Source organism: Gymnoscopelus braueri (assembly GCF_963280865.1).
Source record: "Gymnoscopelus braueri genome assembly, chromosome: 22".
In the NCBI taxonomy this organism is placed as follows: domain Eukaryota; kingdom Metazoa; phylum Chordata; class Actinopteri; order Myctophiformes; family Myctophidae; genus Gymnoscopelus; species Gymnoscopelus braueri.
Genome location: NC_137624.1, coordinates 5,942,099 through 5,967,553, shown reverse-complemented (window position 1 = coordinate 5,967,553; position 25,455 = coordinate 5,942,099). Strand labels below are relative to the sequence as shown.

Genomic DNA, 25,455 nt, shown 5'->3' with positions numbered 1-25,455 from the left:
AAGGCCTGAGTAGATGATAAAATGACCAAAAGTTTTTTTTAAAGTGAAATATCCCTTTAATGGTGAATGAAGAATCCAAAAACGAAAAAGAAACTTGGATGATTGAAGTAAATGGGAGACCAATTTTAACAACAGCAAGACGATAAAAAAATCTGAAAACTGTTATAATTACTCATAACTCCTAATTCAGTTCTCCGATATCCATCGTTTTTGGATTCTTCATTCACCATTAAGGAATATTTTACAAACAAAGACATTACAGGGTAGGAAAACGAAAGAAATAAAGTCATTTCTTGGGTGAAGTATTCCTTTAATAATGATCTTAACATGACTGATGGCTCAATCCACAGCTTGTCTTAGAGCTTCTCACACTGTAAAAACCATGGTCCAGACCAAATGACAAGATCATCTGCCATGTTCTAGGACTTTTCTCCTGATCATACAATTTTATGAGGACAGCCAGTCTGGCCCCAAAAGGTGGTTAAAAATCCTAGAGGCAAATGACTCATATTATATGATATACTGATTGATTGATTGATATATATTTACATTTGTTTGTCTTTGTTAACTCAATAAGGACATTGTTCAATTACTTTACTTGTTCAACTCAGTACAGTAACATTACAACCATGTGGCCACTGTCTTTCCAGATCAACAAACAAAACCCAAAAGCCCCTGTGCATTACGCAATACCAGCAATCATTGTCCCGTAATCACAATAATAAAGTGTCCATGTATAACAGTTTTGGGAATGTATGTTTATTGGCTAGATTTAGGTTTAATGTTAAAAACAATTAGTAAGTTTACACCTGTATGTTTTCATTTCAGTGTCTGAGCTGATGGTTGTTCTGTTGGGGAATAACCTGTCAGAGAGGAATGCAGTTGGAGACCTCCTACTGGGAGAGACTGTGTTCAGTGGACATGATGCTCTTACTGATTGTATGAAAGGCAGCGCTCAAGTGGAGAACACACAGATGGTGGTCATCAACACTCCAGACCTGCTAGATCCCAGCATCTCACTTACAGATATGGTCCAAAGCTGTGTGGAATATTCTGCTCCTGGACCTCATGTGTTTCTACTGGTGCTTCAGCCTGAAGATTTCACTGAAGAACAAAGAGACAAGTTACAGAAGGTTCTTGAACAATACAGTGATCATTCATTTGATCACTCATTTGTATTAGTGTCAACACCCAGACAGCAGAGTACAGGTCAGATGTTAAACTATATGGAGCATCCTCCACTACAGGAAATGATAAAAAAATGCAGGTACAGGAACTTACAGCAGAAGAACCCTGATCTCCTAGAGCTGTTGACACGATTGAGTCAAGTTGCTAAGGAGAACAATGGACAGCACGCCCACTGTGATGTCTATTTCGATGCGTTGAGTGACCCCCCCAGTGCTCATGACAGCAAGACATCAAGACAAGCTGTGAGGTTGGATCCAAACGGAGTGTCCGGTAAGTGTAGGACAGCATATGTGTCAGTCAGTGAGCAGCTAATCTCCGGCACCGTTGGACCGATTGGTGTGAAATTTTGCACGCCCATTCTGATTGGCTTTCAAAGTTTTGCACAAAATGCCATAAATCATGAACGCAGCTTCCGATTGCTGTGAAACTCTGCATGCACCTCCACCTCAAATTTGTCAAATTGTCCCACAAAAATGTTTTTGTTGCGTTTTAAAATGTACTTCTTGTAGTTCCCTTTTCTAGTTATGATAAAGTGTTTGGTACATAATTAGGGCAACACCTAGTTGTTTCATTTTCTTTGAGGGATGGAAATTAGGAAATCATCCCATCAGTCATCAAGAACACGTTGTCAAACCAAGTTATTATACCAAAAGACCTAACTATCTATATATACCTACAGTCGCGTAGTGGTTGGACTTCTGGGTCATTCTGGTATAGGACCTCATTCTGGTAGGACAACTCATATTTCCATAAAACACCAAATAAAGACAGTTCCCACAAATGACACCATGATCAGACAGATGATAATAAATGAACGCTCTCCTCTTCATGCTGTTGTCCCCATGTGGATTAACCATAAGCAGATGTACATTTCTGCAATTTATCTGCAGACATATTGGAAGATATGGCGCCATATTGGAACCTGATGTTATTTTTTATTTTACTTGGTAGATACCTCCAGAACATATTTTCTTAAATCAAAATGAGGGGGAAAGCAAAGATTTACAGCCCCAGCAAAGTGATATAGTCCAAAACGTAGGCCCAGTTACAGCCATTTTGAAATCTGCGTGACATCTGTGCCAAATGTCATGCTTGTATCACGAACTGAACTATCATGTATTGAAAACAGCAATTTCCCGCCTGACTATATAGATCCAAATGTATTACATGTCAAACTTTAACAAAACACTTATCCAAAAAGCATGACTTTGAAATAATGAATTATTGTCAATATCAATGAAAGAAGTCCCTATACCCCGGTAAAGTACCTGGGAGGCTTGTGTTTGGTTTAGTGAATCACTCTTGATTGCACTGAACTCCTTGCATTAACTCATGTTTGATGAGTTCAGCACTTGGTTACATTATATATATATATATATATATATATATATATATATATATATATATATATATATATATATATATTATATTATATTATTTTTTTATGCAACGTATCCAGAGACTAAACTATTTTATTTTCTGGAAAATTTGTTTTTTTAATCATGTCTTTTCTTTCCTTGTCTTTTTTAAGCTTCTGGATTCAGGATTGTGCTTCTTGGGAAAAGTGAGGACAAAAAGACAACACTTGGTAACTTCATCACAGGGAAAGGGGCTACTCGTTATCAATTGATGCCATACAAGCACTGTGTGGCAGACGATGGGCAGTGGCAGGGAAAGTCTCTCAGAGTAGCGAAAACCCCAGACTTCTTAGTCAGTCAGTCTGTTAAATCACTAATAGAGGAAATGGAGAAGTGTGCATCTCTTTGTTCACCGGGACCAAATGTGATCCTGCTGTTATTGAAGCCTAATGAATTCAGTGAGGGAGACAGACACATGCTGAACATCCCCCTACGTTTGTTTCATCAAGAGGCCTTTAAACACTCAATGGTCATCACAACAAATGAGGGACATGAAACAAACGTCTCTATAAAACAGGCCATTGAAGACTGTGGAGGAAGACTGTACAGGATGAGTGAAAATAACCGTTCATCACTGATGGAGAAGATCGAGAGCATTCTGAGTGAGAACAGAGGAACATACCTCACCTTAGTTGAAGGTCCAGACACCATGACACCAAAGTCCAACCCTCCTTTGAACTTGGTGCTGTGTGGCACAAGAGGAGCTGGGAAGATTTCTGCAGCCAACGGCATTCTGGGTCAGATGTACAGCCCTGGGTCTAGTTCCTCCACAGAGTGTGTGAAGAGACAGGAGGTGGTGTGTGGGCGCTGGGTGACCTTGGTGGATCTGCCTGCCCTGTATGGAACATCTGAGGAGGCAGGGATTCATAATGCATTCAACTGTGTCTCTCTCTGTGATCCAGAGGGTGTCCATGCCTTCCTGCTGGTTGTTTCTGATGGTTCCCTCACCGATGAAGATAAGAGAGAGTTAAACACCATCCAGGGTGTATTCAGCTCTGAGATCATTGACTTCACCATGGTTCTATTGACTGTAGAAACAGATCCAAACGCTACAGATTTTGCCACAGAAACGGGCATCCAGGAGCTGCGTCAGATCTGTGGAGGCCGATGCACTGTCTTCAACATTAAGGACAGAAATCAGGTTTCTGAGGTGTTGGATGCTGTAGAAAGAATGAGACCACTGGAGGGGACACTCTGCTTCACAAGAGAAATGTTTATCAAGGCCCAGATTGAAAAGAACATACAACTGAAAAAAGACAACGCCAGGCTCCAAGCTAATCTTGGGTGTAAAGGTATTCCAGGTGATGATGACAATCAGAACACAGATTGCCTCAGGATGGTGCTGATAGGGAAGACAGGCAGAGGAAAAAGCTCCTCAGGAAACACTATTCTGGGTCGGGATGTATTTGAATCCTCATACTTCCAGGGATCTGCCACCAAGCGTTGCCAGAAAGCATCTGGTGAAGTAGATGGCCGTCGCGTTGTGGTAGTTGATACACCTGGTTTGTTTGATACAACTCTGTCCCATGACGAGGTTTATGAGGAGCTGATAAAATGCATGAATCTGCTGTCCCCAGGGCCTCATGTCTTCCTGTTGGTGTTAGAGATTGGCCGACTGACACAAGAGGAGAAAGAAACATTGAAGCTAATCCAGAAAGCCTTTGGAAAGGATTCCAAGACATTCACCATCATCCTTTTCACAAGAGGAGACTCATTGAAGATAAACAATGGGTCCATTGAGGAATTCATAAACAAGGGTTTAGATGCTTCCTTTAAGAACCTGCTTGATGACTGTGGAGGAAGGTACCACGTCTTCAACAACATTGATAAAAACAACCAAAAACAAGTCTGTGATCTGCTGATGAAGGTTGAGGAAATGGTGGAGGCGAGTGGTGGGAAATGTTACACCACAGAGATGTTCCAGGAGGCTGAAGCAGCCATTCAAAAAGAAGTGAAAAGGATTTTAAAAGAAAAGGAAGATGAGATGAAGAGAGAGATGGAAGCCCTATTAAGAACACATGAAGAAGAAAAGAAAGAAATGAGAGGAAAGATGGAAGAGCAGCAACGTGACATTGAAAAGGAGAGAGAACTACGAGAGAAACAACTGAAAGTAAAGGAGGACCAAATCAAGAAAGTGGATGAGGAGAGGAAGAAAGAACAGGAAACAAGAAAAGAGGAGGACAGAATAAGGAAGGAGGAGGAGGTCACAAAACGAAAGGAGTGGGAAGAAACACTTGAGGCCCTGGAGAAAGAGAAGAAAATAGGATATGAACGCGAGCATGAAAAAATGAGAAAACAACGAGAAAAATGGGAGAAGGAAAGAGAAGGATGGTGGGATAAAAGACACCAGGAAGATGAAGTGAGAAGAGAAGAAGAACAACAGAACATAAAAAGACTTCAGGAGGATTTTGATGATGAAAGAGAAAAACATGAGAAAAAAAGAAGAGAAGAGGATGAAAACAGACGACAAGAAGAAGGAAAAGTACGAAAGAAAATGGAGAAAGATCATGAAGAAAAACTGAAGATGATGGAGAAGAAATATGAAGAGCAGGCCAGAAAACGAGCTGAGGAGGCCAATGGATTCAAAGAAAAATACGAGATGCTCTTAAATATGAAAAAAATATATAAAAAGAAAGATATTTTTGAAGTTCTCTCTCAGGAACTGAACGAGCAACTGAAAGAGAGACTGCATGAGATGGGAGAGTGCGTCAACTGCGTCATATCATGAGATCATTGATATGATGAAAACATTCAAAAGCATCTATAGCGTCAATATTTTTTCCAAGTGATTGTAACATATTCATTAGTCAATCACATGATTTGATTGTACATTACATTTTACATTACTTTGCTTTCCTGTCTCTATGGCCGGACCGGGACAGAAATTCAGGCCGGGATTCATACACCCAGATTACCCTACCCACACACTGCACACTGCATGCATGCATGCACGCACACACACATGCACGCACGCACGCACGCACGCACAAAAGCACGCACGCACGCACAAAAGCATGCACACGTGCACGGCACGCACGCTTGTCCACAATCACACATTCCATATGAAGTTGTGAACAAAATCGTCAGTCTAGGACTGACCAAAATGACTTCAAATCAATATCACAATTATGTCAAAACTTTGCCTCGATTCCAATTAATGAACAATTACATTTTTTTTAATACAGAGAAGAGCCGATCTACAAGCTCACAAAGCTGCGCAATGTTGTTGTTGTTGTTTGTTTTTTTATTGCCCAGCTCTTAAGACGTCACACATATTTTACCAAAACAAGCATATAAACAGCTGCAACCATATCATATCCAACACAACCAGATGACCACATTGACAAACTGGAAGCAATTGATTTGTGTTCACGTTCACATTGGGCCAATTATACATATACTGTAGAAAAAAATAGTGTGTAGAAAATGTTTCATTCCTCATTTGCACAGATTTGAAGCTATTTCTGTGAGCAGCCTAAAATAGCCTCAATATTTTAAGAAGACAAGAAGTTCAGTCAGACAACTCTTAGATTGGATTAGAATATATATTTATTAGCAATATATATTTGCAAGCTTGAGCATGGTATAGAAAACAAGAGGAAGCATAGTTTGGCGTCAGGCCTCTGAATCCATTCATTCCCTGTAAGGATAACATTTTAATGAATGTTACATGCCAATTAGCATTTACAGGGAATGAATTAAACCCCCAAAGGGATCTAGAAACAGAGCCTACAGGTGGATGCCGGGGAGGCGGGTGGGATGACTTCATGGGCAGCAGCAGGTAAGCAGCGAACGCGGTAGCAGGATCTCAGCAAACAGCAGCAGCAGCAGCAGCGACACACGTCAGCTCAGCAAGACAGGGCAGCCAGAGTGAGCAGGTAACAACGCATTACCTATAACCACCCGATCAGGAGGAAAGTGCATGTGACTAGTCACCTGATCGGTTGCCCCAATCCCTTAAGTTGCCTGGCCTGAACTAGCTCCGTAAACTGCGCCTCATTTCAGTCAGACAACTCTTAGATTGGATTAGAATATATATTTATTAGCAATATATATTTGCAAGCTTGAGCATGGTATAGAAAACAAGAGGAAGCATAGTTTGGCGTCAGGCCTCTGAATCCATTCATTCCCTGTAAGGATAACATTTTAATGAATGTTACATGCCAATTAGCATTTACAGGGAATGAATTAAACCCCCAACACAGCAGAGACCCCCAAAACGGCATGGGAGCACAGGCCTGACGCCGGACCAACCATCTGTGAGAATGGTGGAGCTCCATGAACTTGTTTCTTACTAACATGATAATGTTCCTCAACTTTTAACCTTTAAGTTTAGCTAAACAAATGCAGCATGCACCATGTGTTCAACAAGCCTGATGAATCCAGGTACTTGAAGATCCCTGAATTCAGGAGTCCTAGACAATATCCTAATATGGTGTCCACAGCTGCGCCGCACCAAATCGGATTCGAAGAGGACATTCTATATTTATTTCTTTTTCAAAGAAATCTGCTATATATATACACATATATATATATATAAATGAGTCATCCTATGATGAATGATAACTATTGTTTATCATCCATAATAAATAAAATGTACTGACTATGTGTGTAAAGACGTGCTATCTTTACTTAACATCTGAATCAGTACCCAACTATACCTTAGCAGCAATTACTAAAGACTGAGCTTGATATGATTAGCCTGACTACATAGCCATAGAAAAACAACATTTTTAGCGCTATAGGAATAAACCAACATTTTTTTAGCACCATGACATCACCACTAAACTAAATCCCCAGCAATCCACCCGAGTTGTAATTAAGCGTCAATAATGCGCAAGCAGCATTTATTGAATTAGCGATAGAACAGCGTGAGCACTCATACTCATGAGCTTTTAGCCTGCGAAATGTCATCCTTAACCAATATCTACGTAAGCTCCTGAGGACCATTGCCCCAGAGATTTAAGAAAAGCATAGAAAAGCAGCGCTGTAGATGTAGCTGCATCAATACGGAGGTTGGAGAAAGCCCACAGCTTGAGCCGATCTCTCGCAGCTTGCAGTGAACCAGTTCAAGTTTAGGCCTACAGATGGAGAGACAAACACAATGTTATTGCAATTCTGGATTAGCCCGGCCATCCTATGACCAGTTTAACCCATTTTGGGTTCATGTTGCCATTTACCGTATAGCAACATGCATTTGTATTTTTTTTTAATAACTATTTGAAATTTTCCAGAACTTAGTCAAATTTTAGAAGGCGATTTTAGAATCGGCCTCGGTCTAAATTGGTTAAGCGCCCTTTGGCGCATATTAGCAATTAGCCTCATAGCAGTTGATGCAGAAAGAAGAATAAGCTTGCAGAGCTTGACGCAGATTGTTAGACATGTGAATAATATTAACTAACGCCGATATCCCTCTCCATCCATAGCCTAATAGATTTAGCACGAAATGCCATCTGTTGCAAGTCTGGATCGGCCCAATAGAGCCAGACGCCAGAGGTTGGCAGAATTGATTTAGCAGAGTTTAGCAGCAAGGCTAGGCAGCTCAGTAGATGATGCAGCATAGGTGCCGAGAAGACATTGAGAAGCCCACATCTCAAGCACAGTAGATGATGCAGCATAGTGCTGAGAACATTGAGAAGCCCACATCTCAAGCAGCTCTCTCACACTGCCTTGAGAGCTCACAGTGCCGCCAAGAGCGTAGGTAGCTCAACCTGGAATCTAGAACCAGAAGCAGAATTATTCTTGCAATTACCATGATAAGCCACCCTGGACGAGATGACGCCGTTATAGACCGCTGGGACAGGAATTTACTTCCTGAAGCCACTCACACATCCACGGTGAAGCGTGCGTGCTTCACTGTGGATGAGTGGGGACGCATGCTGCACGTCAATGCACGAGTGTGGCCTCAATCCTGACACAGTCAGTCGCACACCGCAAGCTGCTGGTTGCACTGCAACACTCGTCACCAGTGATGAACACACCGTGATGTGGTGCTAAATATGCCGTGAGCATCCCATCGCCTCTTATACGGGGACAAATACTTCCAGTCACCCAGCTTTTGATGAGCATGAGACAAGCAAAGCCCATCAACATAGTGTAACTATTGATAACAGGAGCAGCCAGGATCGGAGTCCCTCTTTTATCCGTCCTGCGAGATATGTCGCGGCGAAATATATATATTTTATTTTATTTAATCGATGCGCACCAGCCAATCATGGACAGATGACTGATATCTTGACTCTACTGAAGCCCCACTATCTATCCTGTTGCAATAACTTTACTTCTGTAATCTTGATGCTCATAACATGACAACATCACTTGGCAGCCAAATTTTTTATATACCAAGTACCTCCCACATGGAAGCAAGCATGCAGTGTTTAGCTTGTGCTACGACAATCCAGAGCTATCTACATAAGTAAGCATGCTGAGTTTAGCTTGTGCTACAACCAATTTGATAGCTTTACGCATGGGAAGCAAAACTTGCTGTGTTTAGCTTGTGCTACCAACAATCCAAGCTTCCACATGAGAAGCAAACATGCTGAATTAGCTTTTGCTACGAACAATCCAAGCTTCCGCGTGGGAAGCAAACCATGCTATGCTAGCCTGTGTTACAAACAATCCGGAGCTATCCACGTAGCGAGCCTGCTGAGATAGCTTGTGCTAAGACAATTCGAGCTTCAACGTGGGAAGCAAACCATGCTATGCTAGCCTGTGCTACAAACAATCCAGAGCTATCCACGTAGCGAGCCTGCTGAGATAGCTTGTGCTAAGACAATTCGAGCTTCCACGTTGGAAGAAAACCATGCTATGCTAGCCTGTGCTACAAACAATCCAGAGCTATCCACGTAGCAAGGCATGCTGAGATAGCTTGTGCTAACAATTCGGCCTCCACGTTGGCAAAACATGCTGTGCTAGCCTGTGCTACAACACTCTAATCGTCCACATAGAAGCAAACATGCTGAGCTAGCCTGTGCTACAAACGATCTAAAGATTCCACATAAGCAAACATCTGTGCTAACCTGTGCTACGACAATCTAAAGCTTCCACAAAGAAGCAAACGTACTGTGTTAGCCTGTGCTACAACGTCTCTACCATCTCTTATCCAAGTGTATGCAGCAAAATGAGAATCCCTTTAGCTCATCCTGATCCTTAACAAGTGTAATTTAGCAATACAAGAGCATAAGCAACGATAGAATGCAACCAATAACGCCTAATCTGCACTGCAAGATCATTTGTTTATTTCATCGTAATATGAACGGCCTACTTTACCTCCACCACATATTAGAGCAATTGAACTGCTACATGAATTGACAACGTCTGGTGCCATTTTCCTACTCTGCAAATAGATGCCAGACATAGCTACACGAGAGATAAACTATAGCCACCATCAGCACCATAAATAAAATTAACGCGATATAATGCCAGTCTGCACGACTACAGACTGCTTTAAGCATAGAATGATCTATGCACATCCTTACAACATGCTCGCAGCCTTCTGATAAAGATACTGCTAAATGATGATTGGAATCCGAACGGACCCGTAACCTATGATATTTAACACCAACTAGACTTGCACATTTATTAATCCTACGCTGTGATACTTAGTATTATTGCTGTTTAACTCATATTTGCAAGTCACAAGCAAGTTCATAACGTATAATAATTTTATCAATATAATGCTTTAGTTGCTGTGGCTTACTGAGATTACTTAACAACATCTTATGCCATCCAGCCTGATTGAAATTTATTTTACCACGCAGACTACATAAAATAATAAATATAGCTTATGCCACGATTGGCACGTGAATAAAATCTCTCTGCCTGTATCATAACCACTGATCTGACGCCGGAGGCTTGAGCAGAGACTACAATTCCCAGGTTACACCAGAAAAGTCAACCAATCATAGAGTCAGACAGCATGACTACGGAACAAAACTTATCCCTTTATCCCATAACGTAATAGTTCATCCGTTCCAGCCCTACGCCAAAACAGAACCTCCTATAGATAAATGCTAAATCAATTTCAATGAATTCTAGCAGCATTAACAACTACTTCTTGAACGCTACTCACGAGTTAGCTTCCCATCTCTCCTTCTCATGGGTAGAGAAGTGTTCGGTCATCAACTATAAGCCTCAAACAACATCCGGTGGACGGGCTCTTCAGAATAAGAGAACCGTCTAAAGCCACTGAACTACCATGATACATTAAACTATAAATTAAGCGAGATGCCGCCAACTGAGCATATCCGTGTTTTAACCAGTACATAAAGATATTAATCTGAACATAGAGCCAGAACAAGCAAAGCAAATCACAAAGTGAAGCCATGCCCTCTCTCTACCAAGGCAGTAGCACTTACCAGCCATATCAGCGCGGATCCGTTCCTCTGTGAACGATAGATCGGTGACGTCATCTCTTGAGAGAGAAGCAAGCAACCAGTCTAGAAACCCAATCTTGAGATAAAGTGAACTACTTTGCACAAATACACGCTAAACTGGGGACCATAAAAGAACCCCAAGCCCATCGTTGCTTACGATAAGAAAACATAGCAACTTAAGCAACACTGTTGGTGAATTACCGTCAACCCAGTGCCATAGAGAGAGTTCTGACACTAGCGTCGACTCCCATTGTAAGAATGGAATGCGGAAGTGCTCCGTCTAACTCAATGAGGCAGTCCCAATGTTTGGAACTATAGCCCGGAATGCGGAAGTGCTCCGTTTAACTCAATGAGGCGGTCCCAATGTTTGGAACTATAGCCCGTTTTGCGGCGGAATCAAGCGTGTCGTTACTCTATTTCTACACTCTAGTTGACCATACTGTTATCGATCAATGACGAACGCTACTGCTTTTGAGCTGAGCGTTTAGCAAGCGATTTAGCCATAATTTAATTTAGTTTTTTACTTAAGTAAAGAAAATAATACCACGATTAGAACCAGTAGCACACAGCTGAGTAGCTGTGATTACAACCATCAACCAAGGAACAACGACGCCGAATGACCACCTACGAGAACAATATGAGACTATTCATGGTCAGCAGCATACGTAGATACCCAGCTGTTTTTGGACTACCAGCCGGGAACTACTCTTTGGCCGGGGGACCCGCTCCCCGTGTCCGTGGAGGAGGAGGACATGGCGAGGAGTACGAACGACCAGGAGATGAGTTTATATGACTTCATGGGCGGCAGCAGGTAAGCAGCGAACGCGGTAGCAGGATCTCAGCAAACAGCAGCAGCAGCAGCAGCGACACACGTCAGCTCAGCAAGACAGGGCAGCCAGAGTGAGCAGGTAACAACGCATTACCTATAACCACCCGATCAGGAGGAAAGTGCATGTGACTAGTCACCTGATCGGTTGCCCCAATCCCTTAAGTTGCCTGGCCTGAACTAGCTCCGTAAACTGCGCCTCATTTGTCTTCTTAAAATAGCAGTAACATATCACATAATATTGATTCATATTTTATCTGCTCTCCCTCCACCTCTCTCATAGACTAGGTTGATTCTGTTTACAACAGTCTTAGGGTGGGGCAGAAAGTGAAGCAAACTAAACATGTGTTGATTCTTCTTTAAAAAACTGAAAGCAAAGAAAAAAAGATGACTGACATTTGACAATGGAGTCAGGTTACTAAAAGATAAACAAAGCCAGATAAATTGCTTTTGAGACATTGACAGAAGCTTGATCTGCAGCATAATATGTTAAACTGTCTGCTTAAAAGTTGTTTATTGTTCTAGTTAAGTCTGGTTAAAGATTTTGTAATGATCTTGTTAAGTATGGTTCCATTTTTGTTAAACTGTTTGGATAAACGTTTTGTATTTATCTTGTTAAACTGTCTGGCTAAATATAAAAGCTTTGTATTGATTCTGTTAAACAAACTGCTTAACTAGAACTGCTTTTCCTCCTTCACAACAGTAAATAATAATCAATAAATGAGGAATGCAAACTGGTTCTCTTTGCAGTGCTCATCATTTTCATACACAACTTATTTTTATTCAATTATAAATAGCTATACTTGACAGGAGGTTGTGTGTGGTCGCTGGGTGACCCTGGTGGGCCTGCCTGCCTGGCATGAAACATCTGAGGAGGCAGATATTTATAATGCATTCAGCTGTGTCTCTCTCTGAGCTCCAGAGGGTGTCCATGCCTTCCTGCTGGTTGTTCCTGATGGTTCCCTCACCGATGAAGATAAGAGAGAGTTAAAGACCATCCAGGGTGTATTCAGCTCTGAGATCAATGACTTCACCATGGTTCTGTTGACTGTAAATCAAAACTGTTCCAAAATGAGGAACAATTTAAACACTTAACCCCAATTTTATATTGTATTTCAATTTATATTTTGGCTGTTCAAAAATAGCCGATCTACCAGCTCACAACACGTCACAATGCTACGTGCTGTGAGCTTGTAGATTGGCTATTGCGGAACATGCAAAAACACTGTATTGGTCCTTTAAATTAATAGTTCATATTACTGTAAAACCACAATGGATACAGTATACTTTCAGAATCATATTGATTTAAAGTTGTTATTTCTTGACAAAAGCTACATCACAGCATTTTCAATGGCTGTCAGTATCAACATAAAATAACAACAGATGTGTTCTGTGTGCAGTTTGTCATCACATTAAGTCTCATGTTTTATTCTATTGCCACTTTACCAACCTCACACGGGTGGGTAGTAACTAACAACATTTAATCGGGATTACATCATCACATTATGAAAAATAAGTAACTATATTCAGCCCAGGTTATGTTCGAAAAAATGTGCAATTAGATTATAGTTACACTGTTAAGGAAGCTTGAGTACATCTTTAAACATGTCGATTTTCTGGGTTCGTCAATCCAGATCTCTGCTATCCCAACCCACAAGCTCTACGGATCTACAAGATCTACAAGCTCACAATGCATCGCATTGCAACAGGGTGTGAGATATATTTTTGTGGTTTATTTATCTATTTATCAGGGACAGTGCACATTAATCAACATGTCAGTTTTCACATCCATGTAAATGAGCCAGAATTAGCCAAAGGCTAAATTTCATCTGTAGTCCCTGAGCAGGCTGTTAAAAGTGGTGATATATCCATACAAAAAATCAGTACAAAACAAGACAAGTAAACATACAGTTAGTAGAATATGAGAAAAGACACCAGTGACAAATGGAGCTGATATATACCCATGATTACAAATTTGGTTAGCTTTAAGGTTGAACTTGAAGGTCAGATAGTTGGTGGTCTCTCTTAGCCTGGCATTGGCTAGACTGATAACGTGGATTCACTCTCACGTTCCTCCCCAGTATCAGTCTGGACTTCGGCCCATAGGGAGCGAGTATGAGAAATCGGGAAATGATTTTGATGCTTTTCACTGTTGTACAGACAGCAGTTGAAACACAGTCACTGATTGCCCCGATCATTTTCTGATTTCTCATACTCGCTCCCTATGGGCCGAAGTCCAGACTGATACCGTGGAGGAACGTGAGAGAATCCATGTTATCAGTCAGGCCAATGCCAGGCTAGGTCTCTCTTACTTCGGTAGGGAGACTATTCCAGTGATGGGGCTCTAACAGAGAAGACTGTTTCACCAAACACACTCCGTCTGAATAGTACATCACAGTCCCCTCTGGTAGTTGCCCTTGTTGTTCTGCCACCACTTTCCCTTCGCTCTATAAACCATTTCAGTGGTGGAGGTGCAAGCCCATTTAACATTTTTAAAATGAGACAAGCATCTGAAAAATGTTTAAAGCTATCAAAATTAAATAAATTATACTTTTGAACTATATGGCAATGGTGGTAACGATTGGGCTTTTGGTCAAGTGTTTTTAATGTCTGTTTGTAAAGTGACTATGGGTTTCAAAGTCTTTGTCTGTGACCAGGTTGTGAAGCAGTATGTGAATGTGTGAGAAAATCATAGCATGCATGAAGAGTTTAGCTGCGTCTGTTGTTAGATAATCTTATGTGCCTGAAATTAGACAGGTTGAATTTGATTGTGTTGGCTACATTTTTAACATGTTTTTTAAATGTCAAGTTTGAGTATAATGTGATTCCAAGATATTTAAATTCTGAAAACATTTTCCTGTGACAACTATGTCAGGATAAACGGTGGAGGCCTGTGTTTCCAAGTACTTGGGAAAATGCATTGCTTTATTGATAGATAGATAGATAGATCAAATGAACTATAGGACAGACTAGTGTGTCCTTGTGTGTTTTAATACATGTTGTGTCCATATCATAAGCATCCTTTGCTTTTGAGTCTCTTAAGGAGCTCATGACCTCAACCACTGCAGATTCTGTGATTTCTCCTATCCTGAAAATAGGCTTGTCCTCATTAACTCTCTCAGTGCCACGCCCCGACATATCCCGAGTTTTTCCCGAGTACCCTCAGTGCCAGCACGAGAAATCCCGAGTTTTTACTTTTGACTGTGGTCGCGCTATTCTGTATATTTTTCATGATCACTTTCGCTTCCTGACTACATCAGACTCACCCGGAGCCGGATGTAAAAAAAAAAAATCATTTCCGGGTCACGTTGTTTTTCTCCGGTGATTTTCGGCCAGAATAGGGAAAGTCACGGTTTTTCACACGGTATAAAAAGCGAACGGAGAGGTCCACGTCTACTCTCTTTGGTCTGGGTGACGATCAGTCATCGTAGTCGTGTATCGCATTGTAATTTAGCCCGATCAACGATTATCGAAAATGTCAACATCCGGTTCTGACCGGATATGACGTGAGCCTGTTTGGGAGGGGGCGAGTGAGCCAGCGAGATCATCAATGTGTCGATTTGTTGCTCTCTACTGGTAGAACTGTATTATGGGTTTAAAACCCCAATCAGATCATTTATTTGAATGAAAAATTACAAAATTACAAAATTTAAAAAAACGCAAATTCCTGGCAGTTTGGGAGTACTTTATGAAAATACTCTTGGCACTGAAAGAGTTAATAGGAGCACAGGTCAAAATTCTAGTGGGGAAGCTTTTGGCCAGCTCCCCAACTGAATTTATACCAAAAACTATTAAAAGTATTTGCCATCACATCATGATTGCAATTCCAATCATGATGTGTTCCATTCACTTTAAGTTCATATTCCTTTTTTCCCCTGATCCTTATTTCTCCCAGTTAATTTATTAAGGTTTTCCCAAATCAATTTCCCATTTCCCCTTGCATCTTCTATTACTTTAATAAAAATCAGCTTTGGTTTCCTTAAATTCCTTATTTCAAAGACTTGTGAAAATCTGCCTGTCACTGATGTAACCTGATTTGAGTGATCTCTTCAATGCAAACTTTCACTCTCTCATCTGCTGCCAGAGGGCGCCATTGAGCCATGGCAGGGTGTTCTTTTGTCTAGTTCTACACAACACCCTCCGTATAGAGCATCGCAGTTCCCGCCCACTTCCTGGTTCCACTTCAAAATGCATTTTTCCCATTGACATTTCCAAAAATATTTATATCAATTAATTTTAAGCCTAGAATCAAGCCATCCAGGGTCCTGGTGAATCATGACCATAACAAATTTTTTTCTGTGATTTTTTTTATTTTACATTTAATTATATGATATACTAAATTTAATAAATACCCTTTGTTTTGCCGTTTTCAAAAACGTTTTTTCACAGAATCAAACGTTTTATGGTCATGATTCACCAGGACCCTGGATGGCTTGATTCTAGGCTTAAAATAATTGATATCAATATTTTCGGAAATGTCAATGGGAAAAATGCATTGAGTATTTTGCAGTGGAACCCGGAAGTGGCCGCAACTGCGATGCTCTATAGATGGGTTTCCTGTTTATAAACATGAGAGGATGATGCGCGCGCAGTGGAGGGTTGAGCAGTAGAGGGCGCTATTACCCGCAGCAGCTCTAGTCAAATGTACATTCAAAAAAGAAATGGTCTTCACCGGGTTTAATGAAAGTAGATTAAATGATGCAGTTTGTAATATCTTCTTTACTCAATAAAAATGATTTGTCGGAAGTTGGATCTGTTTGTATATAATAGCAGCATTATGCCTATTATGCCTAAAATAGCAGCATTATGCCTATCTAAATCCCGAAAATAACAACAGAGTGAATGGCGCTTCCGGTTCGTTCTACCACCCGCATGCGCAGATTGCGCACTCTGCTCTGTGATGACGTCGCGCGGAAACCCATCTATAAAGGGTGACACTAGTACTCTGTTTGTAGTTGTCTAAAAAATATTGCTGCTACTCTCTACATCCTGACTACACAGAACATTAGACCAATCAGTCTGTTTTAGAGCCCTATCAAGATTCTCAAATTCGTTTTTTGGAATTCTCTGGTGAAAGGATTTTGGTTTTGCGGTATTGTCAAACCTTTTACTGGCGAGCTTCATTAACAGTAATGTGATGTTATGGTCAGACATACCAGTTATCAAATTATATGATTTTGTCACTCTCTCAGGCCTATTTGTGAACATTAAATCAATTTGTGTCTGTGAGGAATTTGTTATTTCACCAAAAGTGAGATTGAACTTGTCTGTTATCTCCTTAAGTTTTTTCCTACCTGATTTATTAGTCCAATAAAAATAACCAATGCCCCCCCCCCCCCACACACACACACACACACACACACACACACACACACACACACACTTTCCCCCTATTCTATCCCTCCTAAACACATTATACCCAGGGAAATTAATAGCTGCCACCGAGGAGGTTTGGTTTAACCATGTTTCTGAAAGACATAGAAAGTCCAGGTTAGAGTCAGACAGCAGGTGTCCCTTTGGTTTGGACTTTGGGTCCCAGATAATTTTTTGCATGAGTGTTGAAGATTTTCGTCTTGCGGTATTTCTTTGATCACTGGATTTTGTCCCTTATTGTTTGTTGGGCGGCGCAGTGAAGATGTCACGGTGGGTGTTTTCCTACTCACCAGTCACCACCACCACCGCCGGCTGTCTGTGGATACAGGCGTCCCCCGCCGCACACTTTATAGCGGCCGCAGATAGGTGGACCTCCTGCCTGCACCCTCAGCTCGTTCATCAGCGAAGACTGTCTGCGCCACGCCAAGATTGGCCACGGCTGACTGTGGATATACAACAAGCGTCCCCCGTCGCACGCCATCACAGCAGCCTCAGCTACAGGTGGATCTGTGTGCGCCCACGGTGCCTCCAGCAGCGCAGACTGCGCCACACCAAGAGTATTCACACCAAGAGTATTCACTCCTGGTGTGGTGATTGCGGACATATTGGCCAAGGCACCCCCTCCACTGCCATGGACTCCTCGCGTTTGCAGGTGTCTCCCGCAATCAATGAATGAATCAATCAATCAATCAATCAATCAATCAATCAATCAATCAATCAATCAATCAATCAATCAATTGTGTTGAATGCTTTTTGAAATATTTAACTTTATTTTACTCTTTAATCTAAGGAAATAAAAACAAGTGCCTACTCGAAGCACTTTCAAAACTAGCTCTTAAAAACTGGCTTCAAAATAACTAAATATTAGTATTTCAATTATTTCTAGTTTATTTATCGCTCCCTTTGCCCTGCTGCTGCTATACCAAATGGTTACTAAATGCCATAATATGCACTTTAAAAGACTGTTTGGTATACATGCACTTTTTATGATAAACTGAACTTTATTTAAACTATGTAGGTACATAGCACTTTATTTAAAATAGGTTAAATGCATTGACTGCACATTAAGGTAAAAAATATGTAGAATTGCATCGACTGCACATTTATTAAAGTCTAGTTTCTTATACATATCTGTCTGATGTAGTGTTGATGTGTTGTCGTTTGTTCTGGTGTTTAGTGTTATTTTGTTGACGAATTAAAATAAGCCCTCAGGCTTTATTGTGTTTTCATCCTCTGTGACTCAATGATTGCATGCACCCGGCTCTCCAAATAATGTCACCAAATAAAATCAATCAATCAATCAATCAATCAATATAAAACTTTCATTTTGTACTGGAAATCACTTCTGGAGATGACTGACTTCGTAGTAGTGACATCATAGCCTGGCCACATGATGTTTGAGATCCACATGGAAACCACGCCGTAATTTATTAGACACCGTCAGTGGTGGAAGAAGTACTCAGATATTTTACTTAAGTAGAAGTAGCAATACCGCAATATAAAAATACTTTGTTACAAGTAAAAGGCCTGTGTTCAAAATGTTACTTGAGTAAAAGTATAAAAGTATTGGCATCAAAATATACTTAAAGTTGTTCAATGCAGATTCACAAATAACGATTTTTAGCAACCTCTGCTGGTCACTACCGTCACTGCATACAATTTCCGTAGTCCTCGATTACCCAGAATTCCATTTGTTTTCACCGGAAGCCGGAAGCGTTTCAAAAAGCGATCTTTTAATTGTTTTATACTATCTGCGGATTGTTTCTCTTAGCCAGTGGAGCATTACTTACCATGAGCTGTGCTTTCTTTTTCTGTTCTTTTTCGATCTTCCAATCCTACATTCTCTTAAAATCAGCGTGAGGTTCCTTTTTGTTATTAGCGCGGTAGTTCCTGTATGTTATATAATATAATAATTTATATCTACAAAGTAACTAGTAACAAAAGTTTTCAAATAATTTTAGTGGAGTAAAAGTACAATATTTTCCTTTGAGATGTAGTGGAGTAGAAGTAAGAGTATTGAAAACTGGAAATACTCCAGTAAAGTACAAATACCTCAAAATTGTACTTAAGCACAGCATTGAGTAAATGTACTAAGTTACTTTCCACCACTGTAGAGATGTACCAATACCATTTTTCCTTCCCGACACCAATTTCCGATACCCATAACTTATTGGTCGATACCGAGTACCTATCCGATGTGTAATAAAAATGGTGGTTCCATTTGTACTAGAGATGCGCGGATGGGTTTTTTTGTCACCCAAATCCGCGTTAACAAGTTCATTATCCATCCGCCATCCACCCGCGGTACTTATATCATCCTATTTATAGATCCGCACCAACCGCACCAAATAATTGTTATTTTCCTGACGTTAGTTTTCTTATAAACAGTGTTACTCACCACTGTCGCGATGCAGTGACTGTATACAATCCACAACCATGGTAACAACAAGCGCACGTCTTCATTAAGTTACTTTCGCTTTCAACCACTTTGTTGCCATGTCAGCTTTTTATAAGCTTTTTATAAGCGACTTTTAATATAATAAACTTTATTTATATAGCACCTTTCATGACATAAATGCAGCTCAAAGTGCTTTACAGAAAAAGAAAGAAAAAGTGAAAACAAAACACAGAGCAAAAACAATGCTCTGTGTTGCGACTTTTGGGCTTGTTTGGCACTTGTTTTGGGCTTGTTTTCATAGACCTGGCTACTTATTTCTCTCGCAACCTGGCAACACTGGCTGCCTGGAAAGCAACATGTCGTGAGCGGCTATTTTGTGCCTGGTGTAAAATGACGTAATATTAAAATACTACAAACGCACACACGGTGAAATTTAGTGCTTTTTAAAAGCTATTATAGGCCTATAGATTGATATCATTAATTTAATTCCCGCATTATTTCACCCGCGGTTTATCCAATATGAATTAATAATTATATTTGATTGACCCAAATCCACCCAAACTGCGGTTAACTGCGGCAACCGCGGCTAAAACCGCGATCCGCGCATCTCTAATTTGTACACTCTCAGAGTTAAGGGTGCCCTTGAAATTAAAACGTTTGAGAACCACTGATCTAGGACTAAATTCCATTAGCAAGTTAAAGTGCAGTTACAAGTTAGTAAAATAATAATGTATAATAGTACAGTAAGAGTACAAAACAATCATGCAGCATCAGCTGAAGCATTCAAAATATGACTGTAAATGAAATATCATTATGCATAGACTGGCATACTCACCGATACCAGCATTTTGGGCAGTATCGGCAGCTTTTCCAATATTGGTATGGGTATCGGAACAACTCTAACTACTACTGGCAACTTTGGAAGTTCACAAAACCATTGTTTCACATTTCACACAAATATTTTTTCTTTTATTTGACAGACATGGTAGAGGGCAAAGCTCGTTACTTTCTGATAAATTCCTCAGAGACGTGGCAGGATGCCCAGCTCTACTGCAGGGACGGATACACAGACCTGGCCAGTGTGAGGAACCAGAACCAGCCAGAGACGCGGGAAGTACTTTAGAGCAAGGGGTGCTGTATAAGGGGGGGACTCCTCCGCGATTTTTTTTAGGTTTTTTTTTTTTTTTTCTTCTTACAACGGCGTATAGCTGCAGCCTGCAGACAGTGCACAAGCACGCTGCATAGATACTATTTATTTACCATGCAGCACAGCACGTATACATACACACACACACGACACACACACAAACATACTACAAAGACAGTGTTCTATTTCACCAACAGCAGTGTTGGATTTTACCGTTACTTTTATTGGAATTAAAGAGCCCATGTATTATGCAAATCACAGCAGCTAGACGGTCAACAATGACACGCACACACATTTTACCACAAAAAGGTCCACTAAGCCTCAGTTACAAAGTAAAAAAAACACCCTGGCTGTTTTCACAACACTAATAGAATACAAAATAAAATAAATTGCACATGGATAATATCCAACAGGTCTGCCGCTCTGGCTGCACGGCGGCAGCAGCAGCAATAAACAATAATTAACAGTCTTAATATAATGCATGTCTTACTTATTTGAAGACTCCAAAGGTAGCTTTCCTTTCTGGTGTGTTGTCGACGAATTTCTTCATCAGTGGCTGAATGTCAATCGTATCAAGGATGTTACTGTGGATGTTTAGTATTGTCAGGTGTGTCAGCCTTCGCTGAGTCATAGTATTCCTCAGCCAAGTTTTTAGGCGGCGTAGAGTGGAGAATGTCCTCTCAGAGGAAGCAGCAGACGGGTAGACAGAGACAGAGTTGTATCAACTTTTCCACTTCTTTGAGTGATGATCTTGTTTGAGGATGTAATCTTCCGACGAATCCAGCTACATCTTGAGTTGTCTTGAATCTTTCTTTCTTGGAGAGGTCACCCAGCAATGTGAGCTCTGTATGGAGACGGTCTCTGTCAATTTGATTGGGGAGCTTTGCCACAACATCCTCATGCAATGCTGTATACACTCCATTTGCAGCATCCATAAGAGTTTGCTCTCTCATGGCAGCAACTTGCATTCCTTCTTGGTCAAAACGACGATCTAGCTCGGATGTCACAAGTTCTAAGGCCTCATAGTACTCACGCCTCCACTGCGTCTCTCCCACATCTGTCACTAAGTCCTCTGTCGCCTCTGTGTCCCTATAACGGGCAGGTGTTTTGCTGGTTCGTGGAGGAAGGGATTTGCAGATTGTTGTTTTTTGCACAAGCGGTCACTTTGGAATACATCTCATGGACAACACTTTCTTTTCTCTGGGCATGCATGCGCCCTCGTAACGCAGTCACAATCTCCTGTGTTCCCCTCGCGCTTGCCTTCTCACTCTGTAAAGACGTGGCTACAGCTTCACATGGAGCAAATAGAGCCTGGCAGCACAAAAGCCCAAAATATGTCCTGCCTTTTGTAGCTTGTCTGTATAAACCTGCTATTTTTGCGCGAGAATCAGCTCTGACTGATTTATCCTTCTCCAATATTTTCAGTGTCTCCAACAAGGTTGGATATGCGGTAATCACGCGTGAAATGGCCCGTGTGCGTACAGCCCATCTTGTGGGGCATAATGACAACAAGTTGCAGACCACATCATCACCACCAAACAATGACTGGAACAGCGACTTTCGCTTTGATGACTCCCCTATCACCACTGAGACGCCCTGAACAAAGTTTAATGTGTCTGCAACAATACGAATTTCCCTCGCCACTTCTTGTAACACTAAATCCAAAGAATGATTACAGCAGTGCACATACAGTGCATCTATGCACTGCTCTTTGAGTTTAGCTTGCACACCCGAGATGCGCCCTGACATATTAGCAGCCCCATCAAAACAAAATCCCTTTAAACGCTCCAGTGGCAAGTTCAGGCGAATGAAAACATCTTTAATGCAGGAAAAAAGCGTTTCCCCAGTTGAATCTGGTGCATTGTAAAACCCTAGAAAAACATTAACTGCCTCCATTTGTGAATTGACATACTGTAGACTACAGGAAAACTGCTCTGATGACGTTATATCGGTGGTCCCGTCTGCAGTTAACCCATAGAAAGTGCTCTCTCTCTCGCGTCTTTCACAATATGTCTTTGAACAGCATGAGCGAAGATTTGCAGGATCTCGTTCTGAATAGTGCTAGACATCCAGTTGTCTCGTGTCTGTAGCCACTCGTGACATTTTGGTAGTGAATAGGTGCGCTCCATCATCATGTTCCATAGAACCCCACCTCTATAGTCCTGCCCTCTCAGTGGAAGCCCGTTACTGCCAAGGAATCGTATTGACCTAAATATAAGTTCCAGGACTGCTCTGGCCGTTTCTTGGTCCTTAGCAACACACTCTGACAGCAGCGCATTAATGGGGGTCTTATTTAATGAAGCTAGCATTCTGACAGAGTCTGAATGTATATCAGACAGCTCGTGAACGCCAAACTTTGTAGTTGCTTTACGCCAGTTGCTAAAGCCTCCACTTGTGAATGAACTGGTGTTATGCTTTAATCCTTTTTCTATGGCTCTGCAGCATGTGAAGCATAGAACGGCATCTCTCTCTTTGTCATAACTCAACCATTTCCACTTGGTGAACCAACTCTTCTGAAAAGACCTTTCAAAAGTTTCGGATCCAAACTTCTTCCCAGGAAAATGCATGTCTGGCTGACAAGGCTCGTCGGTTCCCGCTGGGGCTGGGGCTGCCCGGGCTGGTGGTGGTGAGCCCCCGGCCCCCCCCCGGGGACAGTGGGGCCTCCGCTGGTCCGGGAAGGCCTCGGAGCTCCTCCGGAGATCCGAGGGCTCGGGCTGCGGTGATGATGTCGCTTCCACTGGGGCAGGGTGTGCAGTGGTGACCGTGCTGCAAGAGGCTTGCTCATCCTCCTCATCCTCATCCGTGCTGCTGGGGATCATTATAGAACAATCATCATCTTCTTCATCCTCGATTGCTGCATCAAGTTGAATCCTAGATGATTTTGCTTTAGCTGATTTCGAACCGAAAAAATCACTGATTCTTTTTTGCGCCATATCGAGTCTCCTCTCCTCTCTGTCAACTACAGCAACAACAATCAACATCCGTTGCGCCTTCCGTACTGAGTGATTGATCCGGTCCCATGGCAGGTGACCAGGTCAGGTGACCATGTGATTACGTTTTCCAACATCTATTTTATTCCCCAAAGTTGAATACATTATTGTTTTAATATATGTGTGTATATATATATAATATATATATGTAAATATTTTTTAATGGGATTTCTTTTTTTTTTAAGATGAAAAATAAAAAATAAAAAATCTTTAAAAAAAAAAGAAATTCCCCCCTCCCCACGACAGGGGGTGCTGCAGCACCCTCAGCACCCCACTTCCCGCGTCCCTGGAACCAGCAGAACGAGACGCTCGTCAACGGAACTGCTGTCTGGATCGGCCTGTTCATAGACGACTGGAAATGGTCTTATGTACGAAATCTTGTTTTATTGTTGTATTGTTTTATTGGATCTTGTTTAGTCGATACACTTACTTGTTTTAGCTCTTGCTCATTTGATTTTGCCATTTGTCTCATCTGTTTAAGAAAATGCACTTAAGACTTCTGGTGATTAGTAGTTTCGTTCCCTACCTATGTTGAATGCACTTATTGTAAGTCGCTTTGGATAAAAGTGTCTGCTAAATGACTGTAATGTCATGTAATGTTACGGGAGCAACTCCTCATTCAGACACCCGGTGGCCGGGGTATCCAACGTCAGGCACGGACTGTGGAGTAACAGACGGGTTCCCTGGTCCGAACCGAGACAAATTCTTCAGCTATGACTGTACAATAAAACATGACTTCATCTGTTACATTGGTGAGTTGCCATTCACAATTCATTTGAGTTGAAACTCACCCAACTGGAGTTTGACAGAAATTATTTAATATTCATATTTCAACAGAGAGAATTCTTGTTTTGCTTTCCGGAATCCCCTTTCGTCCCCAGAAAGACGAAGCAGGTGTTGAAACTGAAGGTGACCCCAGACGACCCCACTGTGGACCTGAATGACCCATGCTGTGATGGAGGCCGTCTTGAAGCAGGTTAGAGTCACAAGACATAGGTTCAAGTCCAAGATCACAGCTGGACCAGAGAGGTAATGTGTAATGTCTGGTGAGTGGAGACATGCACACACGCACGCACGCACGCACGCACGCACGCACGCACGCACACACACACACACACACACACACACACACACACACACACACACACACACTAATGTCTCAAACATAATATCGTTGCCGTAGGGCAGAAACCTCTTATCTTCACATTTTCACTTTTTGTATTTTTTCGTAAATTAGTGCCCTACTTGATCATACTACAGTGTCACACTAAAGAATCAAAAGTAGCAGATCTGCTATTTTAGTAGTAGTTCTGCTACTTTTGCTATTTTTGAATTTGAATCCTGAAAAGTTACAGTTTTGGACTTCTCTGTCTGCTGGAAAGGTCTATTCAAATGATTTATGGTTTGTCAGAAAGTGTCTTTCCAAGTTCCCTTTCTTCACTTAGCATAGTTGTTGCAATTAATTTTCCCTGCAAAAATAATGTGTGTATACTATGTCTTTTGTCTCATGACGTCTGTTCCCAAACTCATTCAACTGATGTCTTGTCTCATTAGATGTGGTTGAAAAATAGTAGCGGCCTAATAAACAGGTAACACACGTTGATATGCTGCCAGGGTCAATCCTGTGTTAATTCACACTGCCCCACTCATTTGTTACTTTCAAGAGTTGTGGTTTCCGTTAAGGTGAACAAGTATTCGGATGATGATGAGAAAGTCTTAGACCATCATGCGTAGGTGATA

The 25,455-nt window shown here is 41.4% G+C and overlaps 2 protein-coding genes across 2 annotated transcripts in view; both read left to right on the top strand.

Annotated features, from left to right (window-relative positions):
* LOC308078731 (GTPase IMAP family member 8-like) overlaps positions 1-25,455 on the top strand; it is a 61,745-nt gene that overhangs the window by 10,895 nt on the left and 25,395 nt on the right. The window contains exon 2 of the mRNA XM_080420040.1: positions 829-1,458. Within this exon, the coding sequence (XP_080276166.1) occupies positions 829-1,458 (630 nt within the window). The remainder of the gene's footprint in view (positions 1-828; positions 1,459-25,455) is intronic.
* Positions 2,906-5,334, top strand: LOC308078192 (GTPase IMAP family member 8-like; the record flags this gene model as incomplete). The annotated part of the gene is made up of 1 exon (XM_080419315.1): positions 2,906-5,334. Exon 1 carries the CDS (start codon positions 2,932-2,934, stop codon positions 5,332-5,334), a length of 2,403 nt encoding a protein of 800 aa, XP_080275441.1. The 5' UTR covers positions 2,906-2,931.